This window comes from Vanessa atalanta, chromosome 1, assembly GCF_905147765.1.
Source record: "Vanessa atalanta chromosome 1, ilVanAtal1.2, whole genome shotgun sequence".
Taxonomy (NCBI): Eukaryota; Metazoa; Arthropoda; class Insecta; order Lepidoptera; family Nymphalidae; genus Vanessa; species Vanessa atalanta.
Window position 1 is genome coordinate 13,946,106 of NC_061871.1, and position 24,520 is coordinate 13,970,625.

General features: G+C 32.5%; 1 protein-coding gene across 8 annotated transcripts in view; it reads left to right on the forward strand.

Annotated features, from left to right (window-relative positions):
- The window catches only part of LOC125067115 (obscurin), a 102,811-nt gene that overhangs the window by 20,128 nt on the left and 58,163 nt on the right, over positions 1 to 24,520 (forward strand). For 4 of the 8 annotated variants that reach the window (XM_047675506.1, XM_047675519.1, XM_047675511.1 and 1 more), the window contains exons 1-3: positions 7,860 to 12,662; positions 12,798 to 12,913; positions 21,452 to 21,586. In XM_047675506.1, coding sequence (XP_047531462.1) covers positions 8,076 to 12,662; positions 12,798 to 12,913; positions 21,452 to 21,586 — 4,838 coding nt within the window. In that variant the 5' untranslated portion in view covers positions 7,860 to 8,075. Of the gene's footprint in view, positions 1 to 7,859; positions 12,663 to 12,797; positions 12,914 to 21,451; positions 21,587 to 24,520 lie in introns of those variants that run through there. The other 4 variants (XM_047675545.1, XM_047675555.1, XM_047675536.1 and 1 more) reach the window with 2 other exon arrangements.

Genomic DNA, 24,520 nt, shown 5'->3' on the forward strand with positions numbered 1-24,520 from the left:
ATCTTAACCGATGATTTCGGGCTTAAACCCAGGCAGGCACCACTGAAATTTCATGTGCTTAATTTGTGTTTATAATTCATCTCGTGCTCGGCGGTGAAGGAAAACATCGTGAGGAAACCTGCATGTGTCTAATTTCAACGAAATTCTGCCACATGTGTATTCCGCCAACCCGCATTGGAGCAGCGTGGTGGAATATGCTCCAAAACCTTCTCCTCAAAGGGAGAGGAGGCCTTTATCCCAGCAGTGGGACATTTACGGGCTGCTAATGCTAATGCTTATGTAACTGGTAGATTAGCATTGCTAGCCAAAAAGTGTTTTTTTAAGCTAGATCTTGCCAGAACTAAATTTGATATATACTAACAGCTAAGTATAGCAAAACCAGTTGAAAAAAATCCACTCAAAAATAACATAATATGTTTTATTTTTAAAGTCACTTTAAGATATATCAAAGCGATCAAAAGAGCTTATAATATCCTTCTTGAATATTTTTTATTTTTAGTTTGATAAGTAAGAGTGACAAAAACTGCGCAAGAAATAACGAGATTAATATAAATTATATTTAATTTAAAAAAAAAAAAACAAATATTATATTTTTTATATTATTTATGTCAAGATAATTGAAGCTTTTTGTCTTACTGGCAAGTATAAATTATATAAATCTATCTAAAATTTTCTACGAGACACGTTTGCAAACAAAACACTGAAAAAAAAAATTGAGATTTTAGTTATTCTAGGAAAACTCTAAATAGACGCACTACATTTAAGCCTGTTATTCGCAACTAGGTCGCCTCTCTTTGAAACGCCTCCAATTTGATAGACAATCTCGTTCAAAGGAGACTATAATTTAAAGCCGCTTTAATACAAAAGATGGTTTTTGACATCTCATTTTTGATTTTGGACGAGTTTACTTTCATCTCTTATTTAGAGTATTAGCTGTCATTTTTGCCGCCATAATTATAATTGACAGCTGTCAAAATTACCTCGCTATTCCTATTCAGGATTTTTTTGAGCGTGTCTTGGCACGAGTAAAAATCATAAATTAAAAATTGAATACATTATTAAACTAAAAAAACTAAACTATTTTATCTTGTATTGTGAAGAATTAATTTAAATTAAAGTACTACTTTGTTTTTTTCTTTATAAAGTAATATTTCACTTAAAGTATGAAATGAATTAATTTATGTAACAGTAATATCCTTAAAGATTTGCAATACTATTTTCTCTTTGTGCTAAGCAAGTCTAAAAATTCTAAATTATAAAAACACACGAGGGTTGAACAATACTCATTCCATACATTCAAGAAAAAGTATGTCGAATGTAAATTCCATTATGCTTTCAAAAATTTAATAAAAACGTGTCACATTATAAAAATATAACAAATGGTCAGAGATAATAAACTGTTTGTAAATTGAAATCCACGAAATTTTATTTAGCAGTTGCTAATAATCTCAACTTCTGCACATTTCATGATTATAAATAGAAAAAAAAATCAACTATTGTATTGTGTTCAAATACACAGGTGCACTCATACTAGTCAAAGTTCAGGCGCAGACAGCTTGACACGCTTTTCTAGGCACAAGAACGTAAAACTGTCTACTTCCTAACTACATGTCCCGGTTACGAAAGTCTCAAATTTTTTAATACTTTGTATTTAACCATAATGCTACAAGGATATTTATTTCGAGAAGTACCAAGTTATATTATTACACGAGTATGTTTTATATTGCATATATTTCGAGATAAAGCTAATGCCAATTTAGGCGGAAATTTCCAAACGTTCGCTGCCAAAACCATAAGAATACACGCAAAGTTTATTTTAAAAAGATTTTTTGACTCCTACATGACTTCGGAAAGATTCACGGCATTTATATAGAACAGAAAATCTGTTTTGTACGCGTATACATTTTATACTTTTACGAGATAGACCTTCGGTAGGAGCAAGGCCGATTGTTCACCTTAGAAATAAACAAAGGGTATTCGTATACGATTATAATTAATACAGTTGATTTGTGTTGATCTTCTGCTAATGAGTTGAGTCTTATTTACCAGTAACCATTTTTCTTACCAATTGAAATACACATTTTAATCCTCGTTTTAGGGCTTTGTGCAAAGTCCATCTGTGTTTCGGTTTGAAGGGTAAGTTAACAAGTGAAATTTAAGATACAAAGGGTTCTTAGTTTCCAATGGCGGTGCAAAGGGATGATGAACATTACTTGTAATGCCAATGTATTTTAGCAACCACGTCTCATCAAGTGATCTATTCGCTGGTTTCCAATATTCTATAAAAATGCTTTTGTTAATATTGTATTATGAATTTATAAAATTAATAAAAGAAGGTATTTATTGCCAGTTTTAATTAATCATATTTTTATTTCGTTTTCCTTGACCGTAGGAAATTAACATCTCGTTCATGAGATGATTTTTAGAAAAATATCTCGATGATATGTTTGTTGCGAGAAAAACACTTCGACCGCATTATCAGGTAATGGTTTTGGAATGAATCATTCGGTTTTTTGTTTACTCGGAACATCGTAATGAAATTATATGAAAACTTTCCTCGAGTGATCCACTTTATTGGTATTTCGCTGGGTAAATAGTAAATTGTAAGATTAGATTAGAATTACTTTGAAATATTGTGAAGTTTAAAATATTGTGGTATATAGTTATAGTTACACGTAAAATAATATCTTATTTAAAAATAGTCTAATAACTTTAACTTAATAAATTAATGTACAACAAGTTACTTCCACGTAAATTTCACGTAATTTCAAAATTCAGTAAATCAATACAGATTCACTGAATTTCAATATGTCAATACAGTTGGATCCCTATAGAGTTTACTGTAGCTTAAATAGTATGATCAATTTGCAGCAAAAAAGGGTTTTAATAAGCTTTAACATTATATTTATTCTGATTTTTTTTTTTTCTAATTCACTTTCGAAGTTACGGAATTCCTTATAATAATTACATTATTTCTAGGTAATTGTAGCAGGTTTAGGACTCGTAAATTGATTATTTAAAAAAAAAATATATTGGATACTGTCATTCTAAATACCTAAGAAAATGATATAGAATTCCTACTTTTAATATGTTATGTTGTTTGCGTTTAACCGAAAATTCTGTGTAACCGGAAATGTTTCGAATACTTGAGCTCGTGTGCTAATGTTTACAACTACTGAAAAATATTTAATTTGTATTTATTTTTTTATGAATTTAAATAGATTATATTATGAAGAAAGGTCTGAACATCTTTGTTTGCTCGTGCTCTACTCTTTAAACTACTCTTTAAAATTCACATTCATCACTCGTAGGTATATAAAAGGCAATATCACGATTGGCTGATTATAGTCACACAGCTTGAGCTATAACATACACAGATTATTATAGACATTAAATATAGAATACACCTTTGTTTCGTAACAAGGCGTATTGTGTGGCCATATCTTTGTATGGATTATGCGAATTTTGTTTCGCAATAAATTTGGATTATAACAATGCCTACCGCTAGTAACAAGAATAACTGAACTATCTTTATGTTGTCGTAGAGCCCGTAGAGCCGCTATTTAATGCTATTAATTATATTTTAAATATTTAAATTTATATTTCAAAATCAAAATATGCTTTATTCGCGTAGGCTGTATTCATAAAAGCATTTTTAATTCATGTTACAGTGTAAAATTAAATGTAAACCTAACACCGGTTCGGAAAGTATATTCTAGAGCTATATTAAAAGAGAGATATTATTGTGAATATGATATGTTTTGCTGCATTGAATAGCCCATTTATTGAGAAAGATAGAATAACCAACGAAGGAGCGGTAACCTTTCCTTGGAAGGAGCCAGAAGCAGTTAATAATGAAATAAAAGCCGTCATCTAATTTAATTGACATTGAAATCACAAATCGTAATGTAAGTCAGTCTGCGAGTAAATGAAACTGTTATATGATATTTTGATCTCTTCGCGATGACAAAGTGAAGGTGAGAAGTTATCTATTTAGAAAATATCCCCCGTACTCTGCCAAGGTCAAGATTTGGTGTATCCGTTTGTCAAAGATTTTAACATTAGATAACTATTAAGCATTATACGTAACAAATTCCAGATATATGTAATGTAGCCTTCTTTGTTTCAGATTCATTTGTAGTTCTATCGCTACGAGTATTGTGTAAAATAAATGTATATGTAGTAATGTATGTTTGCTACTTAATGATAAATAGATATATATTAATGGGCGGAAAAGAAAATTACGTATTCAAATTGTAAATTAGGATTTTTTTGTTATTTATAAAAAATAAGAAAAATTGGTGAAAAATTTTTTTTATGTTAACTACTGAGTTTCACGCCGGGTTTATTTTGGTTATTTACGATTTGATAGTTATTTAATTTAATCTTCTATATATTAAACTATATCTGAAAGAATGCACTACATATTAATATAATACTACATGATAGCTTATGTTCCCCTTTTAACTATAATCGAAAACAATGTGAAAGTTTCATATCAATCGGGTTTTCAGTTGAAGAAATATACAATCAAAATTGACCTACTTATAATATATTTTTATAAAACCATACATTATATACAAAGTTACTTTGAAAAAATTAGCGAAGTCACCTCGTTTCTAAATATTTCGCACTAAATAATGAAATGTTTGCGAACTTTCTCGACGAACAGGTAAAACATTGGGCGGACAGAAATAGCTTCCCGCGCTCGCTTAAACTTGAAGGTCCAGTGTTTGAGATTATTCGTAAATACACAACGGTTAACCGATGCGAGGTTAGCTGTCCACAGGCGTCAAACGTCACAGACAAACATAAAGATTTATATAATATATAATGTTGTTTTGTCGCACTTCTCGTCCATGAGTTGTAACTTGCTGATACGGTTGTTGACCCTTATTCGATACAAAGGTAATAGTTTGTTGCTAAATTTGACTTTTACGATAATAGAATTACATTACATTACATTAACAGCCCGTAAATTCTCACTGCTGGGCTAAGGCCTCCTCTTCCTTTGAGTAGAAGACTTTGGAACATATTCCACCACGCTACTCCAACGCGGGTTGGCGGATTACACATGTGGCAAAATTTCGTTGAAATTATACACATGCAGTTTTCCTTCACCGGCGAGCACGAAATGAATTATAGACATAAATTAAGCACAAGAAAATTCAGTGGTGCCTGCCTGGGTTTGAACCCGAAATCATCGATTAAGATGCACGCATTCTAACCACTGGGCTATCTATAATGCACGTAGAAAAATATTTCTTTGACCTAAGTTTTGCATGGTTATTTATTATATAAGAATTATTAAAATTACGTCATTAAATATACATAAATATGATTTAAAAATAGTTACTGTATAAATCTTGACCGCGTAGGATGGTGGCAATAATGCTAGCAATATTTACCAGTTGAATCCCAATTCCGATCCTCTGTGCATAAAACGAACCAGCCCTCTGTCACTATTGGAGGCAATAAGGCGATGGAACAAAAATACAATTTGCAATACGACACGAATATTTGGATATTTAATATTTCACCTGTAGTTTAAAGTAGTAGCTATTAAGGCAGTAGTGACCATTTACCACCAGATGGCGTTGCTCGTCCGCCAACGCATTCAATAAAAGTCTACGTAAAATATCCATTCAAAAATTGTACCTTAGAGTAAGAAAAAGTAATGTATTGTGTTAACTAATTTGTTATTAATCATTACGAGTTTTTAAAAATCTTGTTTAGTTTTTAGTAATTGTTAATTGTTGATTTATTAAACTTCAGAAATCAGAAATAACATATGTCCAGAATAGAATTGTATAAACAAAATAAAAAACCGTAACGATTAAGCAAAGATAATGGATAAATCGCTAGCTCCGATTATCAGTCAGAACTATCTATCTTTCATTTGCGTTTCACAATCAAGGATAAGTATTTTCTATCTTTAACCGACGATAGATTACTTTCCTTCTCACCAACATATGTAAGCTTGTTCGAACCTATTACTACGATTATGATTTTTAGACGACTAACGCGTAAATTTGGGGTCAATTCTGTTAATAAGCTAAATACTTTGTCGCTTGAGAAACACACAGAATGCAAAGATCAGGTTTATCTTTATACAATTATAAATAACTAAGAGTATGTCGTTTCAAAGATTTTTTAGGAATTTTGACGACAAAATGATGAAACCTCTTTTGAATTAAATTTTTAATATCAAATAGTATGATTTGAGGACGTTTTTATTTTTTTTCTTATACAGCCGTAGTACCGCTCGCTAACCTGCCAGTAACATTTTTCCGTTTTCTAAAATTAATTATTATTTGTTAAATCGTAACAGTTTAGTTAATTGCAATCAAGAATCCTAATTAATTATCTGCATATCTACTTCTGCTCTTCAAAATGAGAGTGTAGCCGTTTTTTTTTTAATGTTGCTATCTCATAATCGCTGGGACAAAAATCAGCTTACGCTATTAATATTTATTACAACGAAACAACGATTACAACGAATTTATTATCAAGAGCCAAAGTTATCGGCCGATTTTGACAGATAATCGAATTATGTTACTAGAAATTGCTTCGTGTGTCCCAAAGTAACTTGGAACTTTTATTGAAATGTTGGTAAGCAAGATTTGTTTGAGCGTTCCTATGTCTTTCTAGCTTACTAGCTATCCGTCCTCCCGATGACGAATAGCTAGTTTAGAAAATGCGCATCGTCGATAGTTACTGAAAATAAAGTAAAGACATAAGAATAGATTTGGCTGTCCTTAGTAGTAGGGATAGATTGGTTATTGAAAATATTACCTACCGCTGATTTGAATCAAACGAATGCCCATTCGTTATATTAAAAATTACTATAAGTAGCTTGATCTTGAGTAGATCAAGCTACTTACTTCTGTGATTTATTTATTTAAGCACAATTAAAAATAGCATGTAATCTACGCCGGATTCAAATCAAAATATGGTTTATTCAAGCAAGCTTAACAAGCTCTTTTGAATCGTCATTTTACAAAACTGTATTAAATGTAAAGCTACCACCGCCTTGGAATGTAGATTCTACCTAGAAGAACCGGCAAGAAACTTAGTAGTTATTCTTATACAACATTTGAAATAGTTATGTCTGTTAATATAATTATATATAATATATTCTGCCTGAAATTCAAGAAGTATTAGAACCTCGCTTTTTTATTATCTATACATACAATCTTGTGTTGAATAGTACGCCTTAATTATTATTAATGTTTTATTTAACAAACTGCCTTAATTTATGAAATAAAAATTAAAAGCTTGAAATAGACGAGTAAAATTAAATAAAATAATAATTATATCATATTTTATAGAAAGAGAGGAAGAACCTTTCTTATTGTCCGCCACACACTACAAAACTTAACGAAGAATTTTAATGTCTATTAAATAATAACTATTAAAAATTGGATTTTATTACTTTAAACAGAACATTATTTAGTTGTAAGTTTTGATGCTTTGTAAGTGAGATATACAACCAAATATTTGTAAGTGAATACGTATATTTTACGTAATCATTTACAACATTTTGAAAATGATTTTTCCATTTTATAAAAAATATCAAAAAAAAGATAGAAATATCTTTCTCTTCGAAAAATGTCTGGCTACGTTTGTATACAAATGTTTACGTTCCACAGGCACGTTGAAAGACGCAAACACTTTGATTTCATAATATTTTAACAACAAAACGAATTTATTTTACTTTTACACTCGGTCTCGATGAAAGACAGTAAGTGAATATTTTGGTTGTTTTTTATCGTGAAATCGTGTCATATATTCTGCGTAAATAAATACGTCTCCCTTTATGATTATAAATAACTTCTAACCGGAACAATATACGGCACACCGTCTCGCGCGGCGAAGGTGCAAACCGACGCGAACTGTAAAGCCCTGCGCTGAGACGACGCTCTCGCAGTCACTTCGTAAGCTCCGCATCAGACGCACGCGCACCTTTTCCGCCGCGGATACCACGATTATATATTAAAACGATTGTATTTTTAAAACCAGCTTCGATAAAGTTTGTAAACAAATAATATTATGAAAACGTAATCGGCTTCGCGATGTCTTTCTGTAGGATAACCGGCCGCAGCCGAGGGCTGCCTAAGCCTAATTACTTTCCGCTTCTCGCACCGATCTCGCCCGCTGATGCCAAAAGATGTTGCAGGATCACAGGGAAATCATATGGATTACCTTCACATCATTACATTCCAGTTTTGCTTACAGCAAACTCCGCTAAGACTAAATGTAAAATAACTAACGTATCGGGAGAACTCGGTCCTCATCATTACTCGCCCGAAATTAATTATGGAAACAGAAAACATGAAATTCTTCCGGATTATAGATATATATTTCCGATTTTGGATGGATCAACTGATGCTCAAAGAGCTTTGATGGAAGTGCTTTTGACAAAACAAGTCGCTGACGACAAAAGATATGTGTATACCGTTCAAGAAAGAAGATGTAGTTTAGTATTTTCCGCTCGTATGGAAGCAGCCGTGCGCGATGGTGATGTTCGAGACGTTATGCTTGCTAAGGATTCGGATACTGTTCTTATTAAAACAAAACAAGGTCGTAGTGTTTCTATGGACTTTAAAGACTTCACGGAGGAAGTGGATATTTTTGAAGGAGAGGGACCAAACGCTGAGGTATTAAAACAAAGAGAAGCTGAAGAATTAGAAGAAAGAAAGAAGAAAAGGAAACGTGCAGCAGGGTTATCGTCAATGAAAAAAATATTTGAAAATAAAGAGAAATTGGCTGAAGTGCAAGAATTAGAAGAAGAAAAATTACGTCAAGATCGTTTAGCAAAGAAAGCCAAAATGGAAGAAGTTAGACATGAAAAACATGATATTAAAAGTTTTTCGTGTAATAATTTTGATCTGAATCATATGCGTTCAAAATCGAGCATTATAAGGTGTAGTGGAGACTGGAAAGACCAAATACATCCTCTTATTGAAAATTGGGACTGGGACTTATTTGAAAAAGAAATTAAGAACGAATCTTTCACTCCAAAAGTAACCAGTTTACCATCTCCTATCAAAATAACACCATATCATTGTGAAACAGAAATTTACGAAGTGGATCGAAATATTTGTGATGTGTCCATTACCCTTGAGAGTGTTCCTTGTGTTAACCCCTTGAAACCTATAAAATCGCGTCCATCTGAAGAAGTTTTATCCGCTGTAACTACTTTACCTCAAGAACGCTTAGTGGAAACTTCAAATGTGACTGAAAAGTTATTGGAATGTAATAAAATTGATATGTTACCGACGATAGAAAATTTACCAGATATCGTCAAAAACATTAAAAAAGGGAAAAAAGAAAAAATTGGTAAAATATCAGGTCTGACGTTAGATATAGATAAAGCAAAGAAATTTATTCCTGGACAACATGTAACTACTCCGCAAGGGACTCTTTTTATACCAGGACAAACAGTAGAAACACCTGCTGGTCTTTTGTTTGTCCCTGGGTTAAGTGTAAATACCCCTGCTGGACCAGGCTTAATTCCTGGTCATTTTATAAATAATGAAACTACCAACGAACCGTTTTTCCTCGTAGGCCAAGTTTTACAAACTACGAATGGAGATGAATTTGTTTGTGGGCAGACTGTTAAAAATAAAGATGAAACCTATCGTTTTATAGAAGGACAAACTGTATTGTCAGAAGAAGGTGTTAAATTTGTACCAGGAAAATCTATTAATAATGGATTAGAAGATGTTTTTGTTCCGGGTCAAGCCATAATGACACCCGATGGTGTACAGTTTATTCCCGGCCAAACCATTATAGAAAAGGGCAATGTTATTTTTACCCCAGGACAAAATGCGAAAATAAATAATGAGTGGCAGTTTATTCCAGGACAAGTTATACACCAGGACGACGAATTACATTTTATTCCTGGGGCTACATTAGCTACACCAAATGGTCTCAAATTTATACCGGGACAAACGGTTACTACAAATGGAGAAACATTATTTGTCCCAGGTATAACGAAAATGGGAGAAAATGATTTAGAATTTATTCCCGGAACTACAGTTGATACTATTGACGGTCCGAAATTCGTTGAAGGACAAATCGTCACATCAGGACACATTGAAAAATTTTTACCTGGTAAAACAATTGTGCAATCCAATGGGCATGTCGAGTTTTCAGTCGCGAAGTCGATCGAAGATATAACATTTACAGAAAGCACCCCAACAGGATTGCCAATAGACATTAAAACCTGTTCTTTATCCGAGGAATCTTTGTATGTCTTCGGTCATATGGTTCAAACTTCGAATGGTATAGAATTTTATCCTGGACCTAGAATACCAAAGTTAGATGGTAAAGTTGTTCCTGGGCGTCTCGTTAAAAATGAAGCAAATCAATCTCGTTTCGTCCCAGGAATGATGGTTGAAGGCATATTCGTGCCAGGACAAATAGTATTTACAGAAAATGGCGAACAGTTTGTCCCTGGTCAAGTTGTGGATACGGTCGATGGTCCCAAATTTGTTCCTGGTCAAGTAGTAAATACTAAAAGTGGACCAAAATTTGTTCCTGGTCAAACTATTCATACGATAGATGGTCCTAGGTTTGTACCGGGGCAAATTATTGATACAAAAGCTGGACCTACTTTTATACCTGGTCAAGTAATATCTACTGAAGATGAAGGGTCGAGATTTGTCCCAGGTCAAGTCGTAGATACTGATGAAGGACCAAGATTTGTTCCGGGTAGAGTTATAGAAACAGATGATCAAGGAGTTACTTTTGTTCCTGGTCAAATAGTGCAAACACCAGAAGGGCTTAAATTTGTTGCTCCTGACTTAATCGAAGGCGAGGAAGGTCTCGAATTCTCAGTACAGAGTTTTGTTGTAACACCAGAAGAATTAAAATTATTAAAAGTGAAAACTAATCCAAACGATACTACGTCCACTAAAGGAGAGTTAACAATTGATACAAAAATGCTAAGACAACTCTCTGAAGCAGGTATGTCGATCGGAAGACAAGTACCTGCAGATTTACCAGCAATTAATGTGATTTTAAATCAAACTAAAAATGCAGAAACGTTAAAAGCTTTTGTTACTGACTTTGGTTTGAAAGATGAAGTAGCAAATCAGTTAATGGATGTTATTAAATCTATTATAGAAATGAGCGTACATTTGAAGTCTGAAATTAATGTTAATCATAAAGAAAACGGGTTAATTGTCGACGGAAAGAAAAGTAGAGCAAACAAAAAAAGAATGGATGAGATAAATCGTATAGAAAATGCTGAAGATCAAGAACAGAATACGCGTCAAGAGAAAGTGAAAAATTCCATTGCAGCCGCTGTTCTTGCAGCTTTAGTTACAGCAGAGCAATATGAAGAAGTAAACAATAACAATGGAAAGGAAAAGTATCATCATATCTTAAAATCGATTGATACAATTTTGGGAAAAGCAATTGATGAGGACTTCGTATCTGCTATGTTCAAAATTCTTCAAAGGGAAGAAGATAAAGAGCTACTTAGCGAGGCAATTGTAGAAAACTCTACAATTCCCAAAATGGAGTTAATTAAAATCGCCATAAACAATGCCTTAGATAAAAATTCCCTTACCCAAGAACAAATGATTGATAAATTCAGTGAGTTTTTAAGTCAAGAAAATGAAGTTATTGGCCCTGCATTTAAAAACATTTCCAAAAATGATCCAATATTGCTTAATAAAATAATTAATAATATTTCTGAGTCAATATCGTTTGTCAAAACCGACCATGTCGCTACTGAAGCTTTACAAAAAATAATAGTTGCAGCTATACAAGAGAGTAGCAACAAAACATTGGAAAATGTGTTAGATGGTTCCAATAAAGAGTTGTTAAAGGAAACAATTATTCAATCTGCTGGTCTCGCAAGAGTGCTAGGATTAAATAATGTTGCGAAAAAACTATTGTCTGTAATTGATAACGAGCAAGGCTTAAGCAAAATTGAAAGTGATGATGAAAGCATGAATATTCTTCGAAGATTGACTGTTATGAGAAAACTGGCAGAACAAAACCCAAGTTTGCATTCAGCGATACGCAAATTAGAAACAGATGCAGAGCTTGCTCGCACAGATCCCAAACTCAGAGATTTGGTACGAGAAAGCGCTGCGCTTATGATTGTTCCAGAAGAACCACCATTATTAACATCAGAAGACGTTCCATTAAGCTTACTTCAACCTGAAAATAGTCTTGCAATGGAAGATTTTCTGTTTCAACGAAAGAAACATCCGGGTGCTTTGCTAATAATGAAAAAAGGCTTACAAGCAGTTGTTCCACGAGAGGCTAGTCGGGCTGTATTAACTGGTCAAGTAGCTTACACAGTACTCGATGAAAATGGCATTAGACATTTTGAACCTTTACATGTTTTCTCAGCTCTTAATTTAAGTCAACCTACAGCTCATAGATTTAGTATGTACAGTTGCCCTGTGCTAGACGATAATGATGAAGACCTTCAAAGTTTTACTGGATATTGTAACATAAGTCAAAATCAAAGAATTACAAAATACGGTGGCTGGAACAAAAAATATAATGGCGTACTACTTGATAGAGAAAACACCCGATCTAGAATGACAAGTCTTAAAAATACACCAAGCTATGAACGATATAATTCTAGGTCATTGACAAGATCTAGATCTACATGTAGTAGGAGTCCATCTAAGGTAATTTAGAAGATTTCAGAAACCAAAAATAGGCAAATCAAATCTATACAAAACAATTAAACAACTCTAGCTATAATATAAATTTATATAGTGCTACAATATTGAAACTAAAAGTGCCTTTTTCTGTTGTTGTAGGTAGACGATGTAGTCGTGGCAACAGCCGATTACACAGCGGCGGGTGACGACGAGGTGTCTTTAAAAGCTGGAGATATTGTAGAGGTTCTCGACACGAAAGCTGCCCTTGGATCAAAGTGAGTCATTTATCTATATTGAACACATCCTTTCATACAGCTGTAATAAGCTATTTAATGAGAAAACTTTCTCGGTAAATGAGAATACAATTTAAATAAAACTTGCACAATTGTGTTCTCATTGAGTTTGATGTATAGCTCATTAATATATATTTAACCTAGCGGACGTGCGTGCGTCGTTTGAAACTGGAGTAACTTACGCTTTTTAACTGCACACCGAGTATAACTCACGTGGCCTTACACAATAATTCATTCATTTTAACACTTATTTAATACACGATTCTTTATATCGAAACGATATCGAAAATAACCGATTTTATTATAAAGAAAATTTCTTCAACTATTTATATTCTATAAACAAGAATTATATTGAAACTGTTTAGGAATCGTCATAAGTAGATTATTTCCTTAACGTTTCAAAAGTATAATTAGCCTCGTCAAAAGTCGATTAATCGTGTTTTCATTTTTCATAAATTTCGATCAAAACCGACATTTAGTTATGAAAGGCATCAATTATCCCGAAAGGCAAAACAACAAGCTAAAATAGCAAATGACAAGACTTTATAAATTCCACCTGACCCAGATGCAAATAGAAAATACTGGAAATGCATTTTATTAACACACCAACGCGCCGGACAACGTTACTATATAAATTTAGACGGGGTCGATGCACTCTCTTACGTAACTTTCAGATCATTTTCTAAACATAAGCGCAATCATATGGTCTCGCTTAGCACCGAATACTTCATTTGATTCTATAACCTACGTTTGTAGTAGTTAGTCCTAATCAATTTATATCGTACAATTACTTTCATATCGCTTAACAAAAAATTGATCAATCATTACATAGTAATAAAATTTCATCATTATCATTATAATATCATCCCATATCAGTATAATGATTCTCCATAATCATCAGATAACGTAATGAGAGAATAATTATTGATGCAGGTACAGAGGCCGTGTATATAGATACGAGAATCATTTCTTCCAGTCCAGGGGTTCCTCACTGGACTATGTTTTTAGTGTACCTACCTACAAAATGTATTATTACTGATCATTATAATTATATAAGAAGATTTAATGACAGCGCAGGAAGACGGAAGAGGAGTCATGCTAGCATTGTATATATCGCTTTCTGGCAAGAAAATGTTGAATTTAAGTTGTGTTCATCATATAAATGTTGTGATCAATATTTACATTGTGATAACTATCATTATGTATCATTAAGATATTATATATATTACATGCTTTATCATAATTATTCAAGCACATTGTGTAACATTAATGAAGTCGCAAAGCTATGTATCTAATAAAGACAATTAAAGTTTTGGAGTTTCTTTTTAGTTAAATAATACGCGAAACATTTATTTATGAATCATTTCCAACTTTTATACTGTGGCGTTACATTTCAATATACCAATGAGAGGTCTTAGATTTGTCAAAATAATAATAAAAAATATGGAATAGTTTCTGACATATACATGTAGTGCTGTAATTTATTTCTATAGTCTAATTACTTATTACTTGGCTACATTTTAAATAATGAATACCTAACAAATGACATAAAACAATCAACGAAACGACACCGATCTGATTCCGACAATAATCAATGCGAGTGTCTCACTCTTGAAATCTTGACAACTGACTTATTCTATTTTGATATATACTTACTCTATTTTGATACGCGTATCCTATAATTTTCATAATTATGATGATCAATGTTGCATATCAAATTATGATATTTCACGCTTGTATTCCTCTGTGAGTTTAGAATTTATTTTTACAAAATACTTTTACTGTTCCTTATTGAGTTTTTGTAACGCCGTTAAATTTCATATAAGCACAAAAACACGCAATTCAATGTTTCACTCCACATTTTATAATATTAAGTCAAAATTATATCCAAATATTTTTTAGAGACAAAATGGAACCAAGTTCAAAGGTATATTTATTTAAAAAATAAATCTATGTAGAATTAGTCTCGGTGTTAAGAAAGGAAAAAGTTGTAGAGTCCAATAGAAACTTGTACTTACATATGAATGCCGTGTTGCCATCCTTAAATTTAGGTTGCGATCCTGTCCACTAATAAAACATTCAGGAACGAATATCCAAAGTTAAGAAAAGATACACTAAAGGCACAGACAACATGACTTAGTAAATAAGATTATCATATTTTGTAACAAATAGTTTGTAGAAGACTTAAAACTTGAAGGAGGTTCTCATGAAGAGGTTAATATTAATAACAAATATAAATGTACGTGCAGCTAATTGCTATAGGTCTTTTTTAAATACTTAGAATATTATATAAACAAATATTATCTATATAGCCCAAAGGTTAAATAATTCTGCCGAAAAAAAAAAACGAATTAGCAGCGCCCTTAGTTAACTATCAATCAACAATTGATATACGAAGTTAATAAAGGAATAAATAGTTACAAATTGTCTTAAAAAAGTTTTCGTAAGACATATTACCTTAATTAATAAAAAGTTAATTAAGCATATAGTTCTATAATTACGTTTAATTATTCTGTTAAGTTATAATAATAAAGTTTAAGAAATGAGAATTTATGTAATTACTCTATAAAAATACTTATAAATACTATTGGAGCGTATGTTAGCATATTTTATTTTGGATTATAATATCATAGTGTACAAAAAGGAAAATCCCGTGAAATATAAAATGGCACATCGCCGGTGTTGGCGCGCAGCCAAACTTGTTGAGACTAAGTTCTAAGAAACATTAATAAGATGACCACAGGTACTTCAGATCTCATTGATGATTCACTAACCCATGGATATACATTTCAATAAATCAAATTCTTAACAAAATATAAATATATATCATTAAAACAGAAAGATATATAAGTTTAAAAAGAGTTACTATACTTTATTCCCAAATAATTTATTATCAAATTCTACCACAATTATAATATTATTAGCATAAATTTAATGAATTGAAAACAAGGCAAATATATTTAATAAAAAAATGTCTCCATTAAGTAAATAAGTTTATATTATATTAACCTAAATTTTAGCCTCCTGTCTGTCCGAGGCTTTTGTGACGTCATCTATATTAATACATGAGAAGATTTTATTGTAGTGTATACTTAAAAAGCTACTGAGCCAATATACAATAAACTTATGCTAGAATAAGCAGCGCGTTACGTAGAGTATATTATTATATAAGTAGACGCCTCGCAGCTTAACCCGCTTTAAATGTCGGCTACTGAGGTGAGAAGCGTGAATTTCACTTTCTTTTGTTTTGATAAATAGAATATGTACGTAAAAATCATGTAGACATATAGGTAAGTCGGACGAATCGCTGATGAGAAACTGTGTCGCTACCGACGTCACATCGTTTCTGGGCCAGCTTGAAATAGCACACTGATGAAACTTGGGCTGTAAACTTGACAGTTATGTTTTTTTATTGACTATATTGTTAGAGGTATTTGAAACCATAAAAAAGAGTTCTTTTTTTAAATTTATGTTAAATAAAGATATTCAAACATTGTCTGTTTTAGTAATAAATCTGTACAACATACGTGCGTACCATAAGTAAGAGATATAGTACAAATAACGATGTATTTATCTACATTATATGTTTATATAGAACAGCATTAACGCTCCAAATAATGCGATTTCAGTCAACAGCATCTTAAATTGTCATTAGTTATCGTCCAATATCCGCGACATTGCTGCCAAATTATTTAGGAGCTGGTGCAAGGCTGGCCTGATTCAATTATAATAAACTGCCAGTTTGAATGTCTTCTGGAACCCTTTTGTAAGCCCGTATAGTTTGCCCCACAAAAGAGTTACTGACTCTATGCAGTCGAATAACAGAAGTAATTATTAATCATTTTATACAAAGTTTTACAAACTTTAAATTGAGAGGGAACAGATCATATTCAATTTATTTAAATCTATACCTCAATGGTTCTTTAGCATCAAACATTATCAATTAGAAGAGGCATAGTGAATATATACCCATATATTTAAGAGACGTTTGAAGGAAATTATATATTATATTTAAGTTAACTAAATATATGCGTTAAGACTTCAAGCAATAAATTCATTAAACTAAATACACGCATAGGTACTTAAGCTTTTTCACATGCAGGGTTTCATCTGCAAAAACTTATCTACGGACAAGAATTGAGTTTTCATCATCAAAATAAAAAAAAAATATATTTATATTGAATTTAGACATAAGTTTCATACAGTGAAAATCTGAAATTACATTTTAAAAGTGTTTAATACATACTATTGCTTATTATCTTAAACGATCCTTAATAACCAACATTGTATTCTTCTTTTGAATATCAAAAATACTTTTTTTATGTGTATGTTCACCTTTTACAAGGCTCAACGATAGTAAATTCGTTAATCGACTACCTTTAGTTTTTAATGGAAAGGAAAATAGCAGTACTCAGAACAAGTATTATTTATGCCAAACAAATTTATATTCTTGTAATTTAATAGCTATCAGACCCTGACATTGAGGCGTCAAGTGCCACCGTCTCCGACTGTGATTGATGTTAACAAAATATATCATGAGCAGGAAACACGTCTCAAAAGTCCCTCTCGTCTATTTTTAATTACTTAAAATTAGTCATAACTGTAGCTGGTTAGGTATCTGGGACATTATTACTAATCTATCTCTGTAAGCTGATGGATTTGTCAAATAAACGGTCGATTAAAATGTGTTTTAAAAGTAGTTCAGTCAAACAAACATACAATTTGACTTGGTGGTAGGACTCTGAGCAAGCTTGTTTGGGTAGGTATCCTACTCATCAGATATTTTTGCACCGAATAGGAATGTTGAATTGTTGTGTTCCGGTTTGAAGGGTGAGTGAGCCATTGTAACTACAGGCCCAAGGGACATAACATCTTAGTTTCCAAGGTTGGTGGCACAATGGTTATTATTTCTTACAGCGCCAATATATATGAGTGATGGTGGCCACTTACTATTATGGTTCAAATGCCTGTCCGTCTACCTATTAATTAAAAAAAAAAAGTGTTTAATTTCATGACATTGACATGACAACATTCGTAAATGGCAAGAGATTATACTTACTATTATTATTATATTATTATAATAAAAAAATTTGGTAGGAAACAAGCTTGAACTCCAAGGAAGGACTATTTTATGCCTGACGACCTCAATGGACGACCAACCCTCAAATCCCGGGCGACTAATATTTCAAAATAATTTTAATTTTTTTAGATGCTTTTTTCTTTTTGCATAAAAAAAGACAGATTACGCGTTTTAAATACAAGAAAATATAGGTGATTAAAAAGCTTGAAGTTTTTCGTTGATTGCTTAACACAATCCATAAAAATGAACCTTCATCAAAGGCTGTTATGATAGGAATAGTTTTGTCTAAGAAAATATATTTTTTTGTAAAACAGATACACAAAACCTTTGTGTGATGAATAGGTGCACAAGAAAGCCAGTGACAGCATCAACATATTTTATAGATAATGTTTAAAAAAAAGACTTCCACTTCTATGTTTAAAAAAAAGATAAAAATCCTTATTAAAGGCAACCGCTCTGCAAACCTGTCCAATTATTATAGGCCTATAGCCATCACCTCCTTGTTCTCCAAGGTAATGGAATCCATTATATACTACCGGCTCCTGCGGTACCTAGAGGAGCGCCATCTGATTAGCGAACGCCAATACAGTTTCCGCCAGGGTCGCTCAGCCGGTGATATTCTTGTTTACCTGACACATAGAAGGCGAAAGCAGTTGAGAGCAAGGGGGAGGCATAAGCAGCCAGTTTGGACATAGTGAAGTCTTTCGATCGCGTGTGGCACAAAAAGCTTCTTTAGAAGCCTCCTACCTATGGGCTTTCCGGGAAATAATGCAACTTGATCACCAATTTATTGGTAAAGTCAAATTGGCGTCAAAAAAGATCGGTTTGCTCAGCAAGGCAAAACAGTATTTCACGTTGGCCTATCGTCTAAAACTATACAAGGCGCAAATTCGGCCTTACGTGGAGTACTGCTCTTACCTCTGGGCGAGTTCTTAGCGTAGAGATGTTGGATCACTCTGCCTCTTCGACCGATTTTTTCACGGGGAATATTCCGAGGAATTGTTTGGATTAATCCCGGATGCTGAATTTCAGCTTTGGACCTCTCGTCTAAATACCAAGTTTCACCCGCACCACCTACATGTCCGAAAATCTACAACAGCGCGATTTTTAAGACATTTTCCGCCTCGCACAACCGCTCTGTGAAACCAGCTTTCGCGGACAGTTTTTCCGAACCGATACGACTTGGGAACCTTCATGAAAAGAGCGTACTCGTTTCTTAAAGTCCGGCAACGCACCTGCAAGCCCCCCGGGGTTGGTATGTCCATGGGCGGTGGTAATCATTTTAAAACAGGTGAGCCTCCTGCTCGTTTGCCAACTACACCATAAAAAAAAGTCCTTTTTTGGCCATAAAATGTAATATATACTCATAAACTGCATTCAAATTCAGGGCGCAACTAATATTCAAACTTTTTATATAAATTTTATTTCAAAACAGCGTTGTATCATATCCTTAAAGGAATGTTTGTATCCTGGATTTCTCGCATATAGTCTTTTTTAAAGTGTCCCAAATATGCCCAATGGGATTAAGATCCGTGCTCCTTTCTGGCAATTTCATGGTTCATATTCCAACCTCTTCGCAATATTGTCGAACTTTTGCAGCAGCGTTGGGTCGGGCATTACGTTGCACAGTAAAATTTTCGCCTATTATACCCTTGTAAGGTACCACGTGAGCTTCCTAAACCTCTATAGTATATAATTGTGCTGTCAAACCACCTTTTCCACCGTTTTGACGAACTATGTCTAATAACACAAGTTACGTTCAATCGATCGTCGAAATGCCCCACACCATACGTGAATCGCCAAATTAAACTCAACAGACTTTTGTTGATTTAAAAAGACTATTGATCTATACTATAGTATACTAATACTACTAATAATTCACAATTATTTTAATCGTGAATAAAAAAAAAAAAAAAACAAACAAAAAGAATTGATTCCAACGTTACTTTACTGTTATTTAACACACGAATTTGAGACTATGCATAAATTTTATTTTCCTGGCTATAATTTTACCTTTTATTTCAGTTCAATTTTTAAATATTATTTTTTTATGATTAATGGCCACGACATTTTTATTTAGTTTAATCGTTAAAGTAAGCATACTTATCAAAAAATATGAATTCGAAAGTAATCCTAAACTTTGATGCAGCTTATATTAAAATTTAGGATTTAAATTATCAAAATGCGGAAATGTAAATTGTACTTTATTAGGAACCTCATTACAAATCTAAATATGTTTGCCTGAGAAATTATAATTCTCACTTTCTTATCCTATAAAATATGACCACCATATTAATTCCATAATACGATAGTTCTCACATTTTTGTAAATATTAATATAATATGATATAATATATAAGTTTTGTTTAATCAAAGAGTTTCACTCATCAACGAGTAGGTTCCATCCGTTACATCAATACGTAGTATTGTTGTGTTCCGGTTTAAAGGAACACAACAATAGGTTAGGCAGGGAGTTAGGCAGTGTACTTACTACAGACACTAGGGACATAACATCTTAGGTCCTAGGCTAGTGGTGCATTGATGAAACGAGGAATTATTAAAATTTCTCACAGTTATAAAGTACCAAATTATATTAGCAGTGATGATCACTGACCATCAGGATCATTTGCGAGTACACCTACTTATGACATAAAGAAAAGTGATTACTTAAAAAAAATGTTACAATAAATTCGTTCTAAAATTAAAAACTATAACCGGTTCGGACAAGAAAAGAGTGAGTAGAACCGGCGATGGAAACTTAGCGGAATTTTTCACTCACAAGATGTATCATCCCTGAAGTCAATATTTGTATTTATTGTTGTAATCTTCTGCACAAAAGCGATACCTCACAGTATTTTTAAATTTCGCAACTGTTTTCAGCTGTTTCATACGTTAGCTAATATATTTTAGGTAGCTAAAAGATTAAATGCCTTTCATGCATTGCATGCCATTTTATGTGTACTAAATACATTGTACAATGTACTAATTACTAAATTTTATTTAAATGATAAAAATTGGCTTACAGAAATTTTCAGTTTAAATTAGGATAGTCAATGTTAAAATTTGTTATTTGATAATACAGAATTAGTACCATCTGGTCGCGAGTGGTCATCCCTTGCCATAACTACATACACATGTAGTTGGATCTACAATATACCTTCACTTAAGAATCAATACGATTTATTAATGATTTACATTAGAATAAATTAGTGGGTATACCTTTTCAAGCGGGTTTACTAAGATCTACTATTAAAATAAATATGTATTTGTCTCTTTGGCAAGAAAATAGCCTAAAGAGCATTATGATCATTACATTTTTTAAATGGATGCATCAATTATCAAAATCAAAGCATGACTCGCCCTTATTAATAAATCGAAAATCTCCAAGTACTCATAGTTATAGTTCCCTCATATGTGTATTAACACTGTCCCATCTCCCAGGAATCCTCAAATCGACTCCAGTCTGAACGTGGAAGCCGAACTCCTTGACGCATCAGCGGCAAAACACAAATTGGCAGTTCGACCGAAGAAAAATCACCCAAAGAAACAGACGAAGAAAACTCAAGTCGCCGAGAGGTAATCCTACATAACAAAATCAAAATATACTTATTAATACAAGTAATTATTAAAATTACCAACGGTTCTTAATGTAAATTCTATCGAGAACATCCGATAAGAAACTTCGTAGTCATTTTTTTCCGACGATGGAATAACAAACGTTTCTGTTTTAATTGGGATATTCCAGAATAATATTCTGCATGAAACTCAACGAATACGAACTGCTAAGATATGTTTGTTAATCCACAAAAAAATATAGATTTCGCAATGGTAATTGGTTCATGTAATACTAAATATATTTATAGCGTTGCGTAATTTTGACTTGTCGTTTTTTAGGTGACCCCGTTGCGAATATTACAAAACGAGATAATGTTTAAATATAATCCTTTCCTTCGTCGCTGTGATGTACATTTTTGCGATTTTACTAACCTTAATTTGTCTGGACAAGGAAAAAGTACTCCTTACTTCATGTCAGAACAAATATTGTTTTTTAAATTAATAAAACGTCACGTCTCATTTTTACCTCACATGGTTAGTAGGGCAGAAAATTTGTTAATCATATATCAGTTATTAATTCACAATTGCGATGTCGATGTTCCGCGACATTTTGCTTCATCTCTACAAAGTCACTTCCCGCCGTCTGTACCCTAAGATCTTATAAATTACGCAACGGATTTTATTGCGGTTTTTATCAATAAATATTGTGATTCAAGGGGAAGGTTTATATGCATAATACATGCATATTATAGTAAATAATTTCAGCTGCACATTGAAAAAAGATTTTTCCTTTTTATGTTTGTCCTTCAATCTAAAAGATGTATCAATCTGTTAAATCTATATTATTAGACCCTTATGGTGAAGCCGAGGCTTGGAAACATTACAATCATATTTGACGACCTCCGTGGTCGAGTAGTGTGTACACCGGTTTTCATGGGTACGCCACTCCGAGGTCCCGGGTTTGATTCCTGGCCGAGTCGATGTAAAAAAAGTTCATTAGTTTTTTATGTTGTCTTGGTTCTGGGTGTATGTGGTACCGTCGTTACTTCTGATTTCCATAACACAAATGCTTTAGCTACTTACATTGAGGTCAGAGTAATGTATGTGATGTCCAAAATTTATTTATTTATTATATTTGACCTTTGAAATTTCACTTTAATTGTGCCCAAATAAGAAAAAAGAAGTTCTTTCAATATGTGATATTAAACCTCGTTTCTTTGATTTTAATGTTCATCTACAAAATCGAATATTAACTTATTCATAGGATAAGCGATCGTATATCACGATTGGTCTTAACACTGAACGAATATTATAAATAACTACTACTAGTTTTTTAAGCAAAATTTCCCACGCATGCACGTTCCGTTCAGGTTGAAGAATCTGGCATCGCATCCGGGAATTGTCAGACTCAATGATATTAATCTTTTCTAATAAAATGAATGGGTTCGCTGTAAAATTTTGAATGTTCATATTCCGATGTTATAGCGGCATATTTGCCCCACTTTCGATTTGTTATAATGGCAACAATAATTCTATTAGTATAACGCTTCTGGAAATATTTCTAATGAATGTTTTTCTTTGATTTGTTTCTGAAATATTTATATACCTAGTATACATGAATAGAGAAATGATCATACGAGACAATTGTGGATTATTTTGCACCTTGACGAATGAAAAAAGCAATTATATGTAGATTTTTTCGAATCAATTCGATATAAATTAATTTCCAACTTTTTTTTTAATCAGATTCTTTAGAAGTGTAGGGCGTAGGTTGTATAGTTATGTCGTTCTGAAACAAACAAAGAAATGAAATTAATGTCCTATAATTTAATATTTAGCACAATTTCAAATAAATCTAAAATATATAGTGTAATAAAAATATTTTCAAAATGAAACCGTGTTACGGGAATTGGATGAGTACCTATGAGTTTAAATGTTAGAAATATAAATTGTTTTTGAGAAATATGTATGGATAAATTTATGTCACAAATGTAACCAACACAATATATTAGAAAATTCAATATTTTATGTGATAAACAAAATTCAACAACTTATTCAAATCGTACAACCTATTTCTGAATTTCAAAGAAAGTTCAATGTACGCTCGTCAAATACAAAACAAATTTAAGAAAATATCAAGCACTACCACAAGCCTTTTGTGTGCTAATTATAGTTAATTACATAACAAAAAAAAAATTACATAATAGTTTTACCGATATCAAATAAAAAATATTACCCCAGTTACTAACAAACAAATTTCGATATCTACACAAATATGTATGTTTTAACACTGGGTCTCTGGTTTTTAACACCCCTTAAAAACATTTGACACACGAACTCTTTAGAAAAAAAATTACTAGAATTTCAGAAGTCGAGTATTTAGCTCGACTTTTTCTAAATATACCATCGATTCGAATATCGCTTGAATATCGATGTGGATTATCATCAATCCAAACGTGAAAACGATTAATTTATCATTGAGCTCAGTAATCATTTGTAAGACGAACACCTGACGATACACGGGCCGAATGTATGGGTGGGTCGTGGGCGACTACAATCCGGCATATTGGAGCCAGATAGGATTACGCATACAGCATACATGACAATGTATGCAAAAGACAATAGAAGCATCCGCCCATAATTATTGTACATTTATATATGCGTCATATCTAATATAATATATAGGCATAATACGGGGACAAGTACAAATACATAAAGTTTATGAGCTATGCCCAACATTTACGAGATATATCTACTCCAGCTCTTGGATCGGACGATATTATTATTGTGCCAAACGATGACGAAATAATTGTTTAATCCAATTTTTTGACAGGCTGTAAATCATATAAATAAACAATAATTATTATAGAGTTTCAAAGACATCAGTTTAGGTATTTCTCAACATGTTTATACGTGTATTATTAATTCTTTAAATAAATAAAAAAGCCGCACAGA